Below are 9,272 nucleotides of genomic sequence, written 5' to 3'. Positions count from 1 at the left end.
AATCTTAATGTTATGAAGTGGCGAGATTATTTTTTGTGTGCCAAAAATAACAAAATAACGATTTTATTCAACAATATCTAGTGATGGCCGATTTCAAAACACTGCTTCATGAAGCTTCGTAGCTTTATGAATCTTTTGTTTTGTATCAGTGGTTCAGAGCGTGAATCAAACTGTCAAAGTCACGTGATTTCAGTAAACGAGGCTTCTTAACGTCATAAGTGTTTTGAAATTTCAATGGTTCACCACTGGGGGGCGTGACTTTGGCAGTTTGATTCACACTCTGAACCACTGATTCGAAACAAAAGATTCGTAAAGCATCGAAGCTTCATGAAGCAGTGTTTTAAAAATCGCCCAACACTAGATATTGTTGAATAAAATCGTTATTTTGTTATTTTTGGCACACAAAAAATATTCTCGCCACTTCATAACATTAAGGTTGAACCACTGTGGTCACATGAACTGTTTTAAATATGTCTTTAGTAGCTTTCTGGGCATCTGCAAGTGTTAATTGTCTTGCTGGCAATGCAGGCCTCACTGAGCCATCGGATTTCATCAAAAATATCTTAATTTGTGTTCTGAAGATGAACGAAGTTCTTACAGGTGTGTAACGACATGAGGGTGAGTAATTAATGACTGAATTTTCATTTTTTGGGTGAACTAACCCTTTAACACTGTTTCCGCGGGTTGTTTTTCATGTCCGCGGGTTGAAGCGACCCCAAATCACGTGATATTTAGCCCCTAGAATGCGAATTTTACCAGGGAAACCCCGCAAAAAAAGCCAGAACATCATTTTTTTCACGGCGGAACCCCATGAAATGTGATTAGGCTAGTTCTGAGTAACAATTGGGCTATGCTATGTTGTGAATACCTGGCAACCCTGCACAAGAACACATTTCACAGTGCTTCCAACAAACTACCTTTACTATCAGCATTTTCATTCAATTTTCAATTTATGTATTTTATTCAATAGTATCCCAACATGTTTATCCTTCTTATCAACAAACAGATAACAAGGATAATATATAATGACCTAGGCTGCATTTCCCTAAAGCATTGTATGGTCTCCACGATCAATTTAGCTTATGAAACGCAGCCCTGGACAGTAGTTTCATACTAAAACTAAGTACACATAACATTCAGTAACAATTCATTTCTATTCTAACTAACACACCGATGTGATTTAAGAGCAATTTTGTACGCGTAGCTTTTCCCACACTCTAAACAGTTAAATGGTTTTTCTCCAGTGTGGCTTCGGAGGTGAACATTGAGAGAAGATTTCTGAGAAAAGCTCTTCCCACACTCCATGCACCCGTACGGCCTCTCACCAGAATGAGTGCGCTCGTGAGTTGTGAGATATGTTTTTTGAGCAAACCGTCGACCGCAAACTGTACAGACAAACGGTTTTTCTCCAGAGTGTGTTCGCATGTGTTTCGTCATATGGCTTAAATACTCAAAGGTTCTCCCACAGAACACACAATTTAATTTCTTCTTTTGTGTAACTGTCATCTGGTTGTAACTTAAGTTGTTAGGAAAAAATCCAACATCAGGGCTCAAATCTGACCCTGCTGTACAGTCTTCATGTGTCGAAATTGTTCCTTCAAGAGTTTGTTCTTCGGCATGTGGCTGTTGTGGTATGTTCGGCTGGACTTGCTCATCTGACGGAACCGTATATGTGATAAAATCTTCAGAGCTCTGGGCAACACAACTATTTTCACTGGCCATTGCTGGTCCTGTAATTCAATAAATGATACATGAACGTCTGAAAATAATAAAGAGTTAATATTTATAGAGTTTCTTTCACCACAAACCTTTCAAACTGTTACTTTGGACGGCGTCAGGTTTGTTTTTCCCAGAGCAATCGTCAATCTTCAGCGTCTCTTCTTTAATCATAATCACATCTGGTTCTTCATCCAGCAGATTTACTGGCTAAAGGGTTGAAAATAAAAGAGGGTTTGATTGTTTTTAGGAGAACTCCAAATACAGTAGTGTGTGAGACCAACCTCTTCTGAGATGACTGAGTTCAGGTGTGTGTCGTCCTCCTGCTCACCAACATTTGACTCCTCATGTCTCCAGAGGTTCATGCACCATTCCTTACCGAAGACACTGTCAATTGTGGGACGATGTCCAGTATCTGTTGAACATGTAGGCATTTAAATAAGTAGAGTTATGACTACAGTCTTGAAATATACACATTTTTATTATATTGTTACTAAGCATAAGTTACTACATTTTCTCAACCTAGTCACAATAATTAATCTATATTACAGCTTCAGTCATATCCATCTTTTGCCATATGTGTAGGTTGCCAGGGCTTTCCCCAACCCTCCTCATCCGGGGTTGATCCAGATACCTTCTTGCTGTGAGGCGATAGTGCTACCCACTGAGCTATCATGCCGCCCAATTTAGGAATTTGGTTGTTAAGTCTGACGTCACGCGGCAGCGCTTCCGGGTCCTAACGCTCTATCTCATACCACAAGAAAACAACAAATAGTGCTAATATACCTACATACACGATGTGGTGTAATACTACAAAAAATATATAATTATAACCTTTTTCTCCATACTAATATTCCAGATGGCCAGACAGTGATTCATCTTTTATAAATCGTTAAAATATTAATATCTGTGACGCTGTGAGCACGGAGACTGTTGTGTAGACTAAGTATTTAAAATATTTAACTTTTTAAAATGATTGATGTTTAATATGAATAAATAGCGCTCATAAACGGCCGTCGATGGCATTCTCAAGTGAAACAAGTCGAGGCTTGGACCCGGAAACGGTGCTCCTTAAGTCACGACTTAACAAGCGAATAGCAACGCAAAAAAACTTTTGCACCATTTCTGGAGATCAGATCCTAAGAAAATTGCCATCAACTGTAGAATGGGAGTGGCTTGAAGACCATATAAAGACATATTAAAGACCATCTGAGAATTATTTCAGACTATTAGGTGTCTGAAGTTATTATTATCATACAGATAACCACTGTTACAACAGGAGCGACTTCATTTACATTAAGGGTAGTAAAATTTTAACTTTGAGTTCATTCCTACTCCATTGAACCCAAGATGCTTCAAGTACTTTGTCTTCTTCATCGAGGTCTTCATCATCTTCATAATTTTCTCTTACAATACTTTCTTTTACGACAAATCTGTTTTGGGGGTTGAAGGTCAGGAGGAAAATGAAAAGAAAAAGGGGGAAAAGAACTGTTTTTCTTTTCCCTGAGAAACAAATTGATGATTAAAAGAAAATAAATAGTTTTGAACTCCATGATGCCAGAAAGATCAAACAATTAGGGAAGAAATACACGGCATTACCGGACTAAACAGAAAGTGAGGAACATTTTAAGTATTTTCTATAAAAAAAACACTTATGTACAAATAACAAACTGAAGAAAATGTGTTATTTTAATTATTAAATTATTTACATGTTTTTTTATTTTCTCTAAATGTAATGACAATAAACAGGAACTGGTGGATATTACAATGTAAAAGAAATACATAAAACAAAGCCTTATAGGGATAGTTCACCCAAAAATGAAATTCTGCCATTATTTACTCAACCTCTAGTTGTTCTAAAGCTGCATAAAATTATATTTTAAAAAAAAATGTTGGTAACCAAACAGTTGCTTGTCCACACTGACTTCCATAATATAGAAATAAAATACTATTTAAAGGGTTAGTTCACCCAAAAATGAAAATTCAGTTGTTTATTACTCACCCTCATATCGTTCCACACCCATAAGACCTTCGTTCATCTTTGGAACACAAATTAAGATATTTTAGTTGAAATCCGATGGCTCCGTGAGGCCTTCATAGGGAGCAATGACATTTCCTCTCTCAAGATTAATGTACTAAAAACATATTTAAAGTCCCTGTAAAGTCATTTTAAAGTATGTGTTTTGAGCTTTTCACACCAAAGAAAAATGTGTTATTAACCACCCAGCCAAATTTGAATGATTAAAAAATCTGCAAGTAAATGAAATAAGTTATCAAAATCTCGAAAAAATAGGCAGCGCTCTCTGCTCTCAAACGCTGGGGGCGTGTCCGCTGTCGGCGCTGAAACCACACCCACTCGCGAGAGCTGCCGTCTCAACTTCTAATGAGTCAAACATACTGATGCATATAAACAAAATAATCACGTTTGAGGGTTGCACATTTTAGTAGAGTTACTGTGGACTACCTACTAATTATAAAATACGCAAACTCGGTAACTTACACTCATTGGTGGGCACGTAGCGTAGCCTACTGCCGGACTGTTGTCGAGTCGACAAATGACGGTGCCGCGAGACGGGAGGAAATAAGAAGACCGAGCTGTATTGTATATTATAACAACCATGTTATATGCATTTGCGTGACGAAGGCATTACTAGCTAAATGTACAAAGGGCTGTATGACTGTAATGACACTCGAGACACAGCGATTGAACCGCTGTAGAGGCGGCGCCAGGCTCGGTGCATCATCGACAATTATATAGTGTTAGTGGAGGGGCTATGCTCGGGGTACGATGTGCGTCATTAGACCCCCGTTTTAGCTCCGCCCAAAAAATCCTGAGCAGAGACTTGGTGAAAAACTGTTTAACGCTCTAACTTCACAATTAAGCATTACTCATTTCACACACTTTGTAATGTGTTTTAGCAATACATTTGTAACATTTATAAAGTGTTTAGAAAGAATTCTCAGAATTGACTTTACAGGGACTTTAAATCAGTTCATGTGAGTACAGTGGTTCAATATTAATATTATAAAGTGACAAGAATATTTTTGGTGCGCCAAAAAAACTAAATAACGACTTATTTAGTGATGGCCGATTTCAAAACACTGCTTCAGGAAGATTCGGAGCACAAATGAATCAGCGTTTCGAATTATGATTCAGATCATGTGTCAAACTGCCAAATGGCTAAAATCATGTGACTTTGGCACTCCGAACCGCTAATTCGACACGCTGATTCATTATGCTCCGAAGCTTCCTGAAGCAGTGTTTTGAAATCAGCCATCACTAAATAAGTCATTATTTAGTTTTTTTGGTGCACCAAAAATATTCTTGTCGCTTTATAATATTAAGGTTGAACCACTGTACTCACATGATCTGATTTAAATGTGTTTTTAGTACATTAATGGATCTTGAGAGAGGAAATGTCATTGCTGGCTATGGAGGCCTCACGGAGCCATCGGATTTCATCAAAAATATCTTAATTTGTGTTCTGAAGATGAACGAAGGTCTTAAGGGTGTGAAACGGCATGAGGGTGGGTAATAAATGACAGAATTTTCATTTTTGGGTGAACTAACCCTTTAAGACAATGGGGACCAGAAACAGTTTGATTACCAACATTATTCAAAATATCCTTTATGTTCAACAGAAGAAAGAATTTCAAACAGGTTTGGAACAACTTGAGGGTGAGTAAATGATGCCGTTTTTTTATTTTAGGGTGAACTATCCCTTTAAATAAAACAAGGCCTTATTTTCAAGTTTGTGCAACAGAATCAATCTATCAAACATTGTTCACTAATCTGTGAATTATACCAAAAGGAACCCATGGGAACAGAAACTGTTTGAGAATGACCAAGTAAAAGGACATAAAAGTCAGCAAACAACATTACTCAAGGGCACAGAGAGATCATGCTTTGTGGGGCATGAACATACAGCGTTCAGTTTACCAGCTCAGATAATGCACATCCCTATGTAACTTCCTATTTCGCATTTAATTAAGACAAAATTCACAGTATATTGTTGGCACTGCTTTCAACACGAGTTTAATAAATCACCTCTAACGTTATGTCCCGGATGGCTGAATGGAGCTTCTGTCCCGTTCATATTTCCAGCGGTTTTCCGGGCAGATTGAAGTTCACTCTCCAGAAAATTACATTTCTTTTTCAGAGATTCATTTTCGCTTGAAAACCGCGATATCTCTAGTCGCAGCAACAAAGAATTTTCCTCAAAAAGTTTGCTTATTTCAGCAACAGCGGTTTTCGCCATTATTTCCATTATGGATGTTAATTGCGTCTGAAAATCAGAGGTATTCATGATGTTCATCGTTCACGAGAACCTTTAATGTTATAATGTAGCCGTTTCTTCTTCTAGATGGACTCTGTCGCTATTCTTCTCGGTGTTTTTTGTAAAAACAAACCATAAATAGCGTTTGGCAGAAAAGGATTATGGGACGAATTACCGTAAACCACCGTGTAGATTCGCCGTGAAAAGGTTTTTAGAATAATAAAAAAAAAAAAAAAAAAACTTGATTTGTTGAATTTTTAATATTACGAAAAGAATTACATTTATGGAAATTATGGCAGAATATGTAAGCTGTTTTCCCATAAAAGCATGTTATTTACTTGAATTCTGTGGGGGAAAAAATGACAATAATAATATTAAACAAAACAATTGTTTTTTTTGTTTTTTTACATGTTTTGTATTTAATGCTGATCTGATACCTACAAGAATTATAATAAACTAAACATTGTTTAAAATGATCTACCCCTGTGATCATAATGATGAAACAAATAAATAACACAACCCAATGCAGAGTTTAAAACTAAAGTCACTCAAGAGCTCACTTTCCTCAAGCTCATTGTCTTTCATTAACTGATGCTGTTGCAGGACTGACAGGACAGGTGTTTGTTGAGATTAAATTTCGTGGTGAACCCTTTCCCACATTTTGTGCAGGTGTAGGGCCTTTCTCCGGTGTGACTTCGCAGATGCATGTCTAGAGTGCATTTCTGTATAAAGCCTTTCCCACAGAGCGGACAGCGATACGGCTTCTCTCCGGTATGGGTGCGCTGATGGGTGTACAAGTGTCCTTTCTGAATGTACCTCTTCCCGCAAAGTGTGCACCTGTAGGGCTTCTCACCTGTGTGACTCCGCTGATGTATTGTAAGTTGACTAAAACACCTGAACCACTTTGAGCAGTAGGTGCAAACAAAACGCTTGTCCCCTGAAATAGTATTGGCACCGCATGTGCCACTCAAACTCTGCGTGCGACTTGTGTTTTCAGATTCAGATTTCTTGGACAATGACTGCACTGTTTGGTTCACCATCATTTCTCCAGGTGAGGCGTTTCTGTTCAGTTCTTGTGGTTGTGATTTAGATGGGACTCTTGCAGCTGCATTACTTCCTCTGTCAACACAAGGGACATCGTTGGTGGGCGACAGGCTCACGGCTTCACCACAGTGGGTTCCTTTGGATAGGTGAAAGTGATGCAAGTCCAATTATTTACAAACATTGGCAATTAATATTATCCACAGTTATACAACAGTTAAATCCAGACTTACCCGCTTCACTGTCGTCTTGCCCAATCCAAACATCTACTTCATGTGGCTCCTGCTTTATCATAGTAATTGGCTGGTTGACCTCACACGTCTGCTGTGGACTGTCCTTTGACATTTTGACATCACATTATATCTTATATTTGTGTAAAATATATAGAAACATGACGTTTTCATCAGCATTTTTACTTAAAATATTTACAGGCCATTTATGTGGATATTTACATGATGAAGAGAACTTACTTGGTCTTGCTGAATTACTGTTGGGCTGTCTCTAAATAGGACATCACCTCCACACCTGTTCACATGATTGTGCATCTCTTCCTGGGTATCTTCACTGAATAAATAAATGAAAATTGGGTGATTTAAATTTAATTATTATGATCCATCGCATATATATATATACATATATATATATAAATAAATTATATATTATATAGACTGCTGGGTAGTAACTGATTACATGTAATCTAGATTACGTAAACAGATTCCAAAAAAGTACTTTTAATTAGTTTGTTTTAAAGGATTAGTTCACTTTCAAATCAAAATTAGCCCAAGCTTTACTCACCCTCAAGCCTTCCTAAGTGTGTATGACTTCCTTCTTTCTGATGAACACAATATGAGATATATTAATAAATATCCTGATGCATCCGAGCTTTATAATGGCAGTGAACAGGAGTAACGAGTCGAAGAAAGTGTCTCCATCCACATTCATCCATCATAAACATACTTCACATGGCTCCAGGGGGTTAATAAAGGCATTCTGAAGTGCATCGATGTGTTTGTGTAAGAAAAAGATCCATATTTAACAAGTTATGAAGTAAATTAGTTTCTGCCAGACCGCCTTCAGTATTTAAGTTACGAAGAAAGCGTAAAACTCACAGTTCATAAAGCTTACGCTACATCCAACGCCTTCCCTATTCAACTTACGGAAAAAGCTTAATTGACGCAACGCCAGTTTACTTTCTTCGTAACTCTAATACTGAAAGCAGTCTGGTGGAAGCTAGATATTTTACTTCATAACTTGTTAAATATGGATATATTTTTTTTACACAAATGCATCGCTTCACTTCAGAAGGCCTTCATTAACCCCCCGGAGCCATGTGGAGTACATTTTTATGATGGATGGATGTGGATGTATGCACTTTCTTCAGTTCATACTCTTTTGGTAACGCTCACTGGCATTATAAAGCAAATATGCATCAGGATATTTATTAATATTTCTCACATTGTGTTCATCAGAAAGAAGAAAGTCATATACACCTAGGATGGTTTGCGCGAGTAAAGCTTGGGCTAATTTTCATTTGAAAGTGAACTAATCCTTTATTGCTCAGATTTTTTTATTGATTACATGATTACATGTTATTCACACAATGGCAGTTAATTGTTTTTACATCAATATGATACAAGCGTATCCCATTTAAATCAATGTGATAAACGAAAAGTAATCTAAAAGTAATCTAAAAGTAGTCCGATTAAATTACCAAAATCCAACTGCAGTTACTAACTTACAATTTTCGTTGATATGTGTCTTGTAAAGTATACGCATTTTCAAGCATGATAAATAACAGAAGTGTGACTACCTTTTAACACATGTGACAGTGTGTGTGAGTGTTTGTCCAGTGTTTGTCCAGGGCTGGACCTCCAGTCTCTTTCTCAGCGCGCTGATTTCACTGCGGCTGCGGCTGACCTCCGACAGCAACACTTCACACTCCTCATCCACCAGTCTGCTTATCTCTAACACAGCCGTTCGCAAAAGTGTCTCCATGATGGAAGCTAACTGGCTCTGGAAAGAGGAGAGAGTGGACACCATCTCCTAATATTTCCTCAAACTATCCAATGGAAGCCGCTAACTTTTTGTTTTATTTTATTTTGCAGATATACAGTATCTGCCTCTACAAATAATAATAATAATAATAATAATAATAATTTGTTATATACTTTAACTTAACAATAGTAAATACAATGGTTCAACAGTGTTCATCTACACCAAAGGTTCCCTTTCCTACTA

The 9,272-nt window shown here is 37.4% G+C and overlaps 2 protein-coding genes across 2 annotated transcripts; both read right to left on the bottom strand.

The window, feature by feature from the left end:
- Positions 1-606: 606 nt before the first annotated feature.
- Positions 607-6,208, bottom strand: LOC137017871 (zinc finger protein 12-like). Its single transcript, XM_067382607.1, has 4 exons — positions 5,765-6,208; positions 2,001-2,131; positions 1,809-1,926; positions 607-1,730 (listed from the first exon to the last, which is right to left on the bottom strand). The coding sequence occupies exons 1-4, from the start codon at positions 6,030-6,032 to the stop codon at positions 1,159-1,161; spliced, it is 1,089 nt and encodes a 362-aa protein (XP_067238708.1). The 5' UTR covers positions 6,033-6,208; the 3' UTR covers positions 607-1,158.
- LOC137017872 (zinc finger protein 37-like) lies at positions 6,207-9,270 on the bottom strand. Its single transcript, XM_067382608.1, has 4 exons — positions 8,845-9,270; positions 7,505-7,598; positions 7,268-7,370; positions 6,207-7,173 (listed from the first exon to the last, which is right to left on the bottom strand). The coding sequence occupies exons 1-4, from the start codon at positions 9,072-9,074 to the stop codon at positions 6,578-6,580; spliced, it is 1,023 nt and encodes a 340-aa protein (XP_067238709.1). The 5' UTR covers positions 9,075-9,270; the 3' UTR covers positions 6,207-6,577.
- Between the last annotated feature and the right edge of the window lie 2 nt (positions 9,271-9,272).

This window comes from Chanodichthys erythropterus, chromosome 3, assembly GCF_024489055.1.
Source record: "Chanodichthys erythropterus isolate Z2021 chromosome 3, ASM2448905v1, whole genome shotgun sequence".
NCBI lineage: Eukaryota > Metazoa > Chordata > Actinopteri > Cypriniformes > Xenocyprididae > Chanodichthys > Chanodichthys erythropterus.
Note: the sequence above shows the minus strand (reverse complement) of the source record. Positions and strands in the feature narration are given on the sequence as shown.

What these genes read in the sequence shown, in the direction of transcription:
- LOC137017872 (XM_067382608.1), bottom strand. Translation starts at nt 9,074, where the DNA reads ATGGTGTCCACTCTCTCCTCTTTCCAGAGCCAGTTAGCTTCCATCATG. An exon ending in CAGTAATTCAGCAAGACCAA is followed by an intron (nt 7,371 to 7,504) that starts GTAAGTTCTCTT and finishes AAAATGTCAAAG; the next exon opens with GACAGTCCACAGCAGACGTG. An exon ending in GCAAGACGACAGTGAAGCGG is followed by an intron (nt 7,174 to 7,267) that starts GTAAGTCTGGAT and finishes ACCTATCCAAAG; the next exon opens with GAACCCACTGTGGTGAAGCC.
- LOC137017871 (XM_067382607.1), bottom strand. Translation starts at nt 6,032, where the DNA reads ATGAACATCATGAATACCTCTGATTTTCAGACGCAATTAACATCCATA. An exon ending in ACTCAGTCATCTCAGAAGAG is followed by an intron (nt 1,927 to 2,000) that starts GTTGGTCTCACA and finishes TCAACCCTTTAG; the next exon opens with CCAGTAAATCTGCTGGATGA. An exon ending in CCAAAGTAACAGTTTGAAAG is followed by an intron (nt 1,731 to 1,808) that starts GTTTGTGGTGAA and finishes ATTGAATTACAG; the next exon opens with GACCAGCAATGGCCAGTGAA.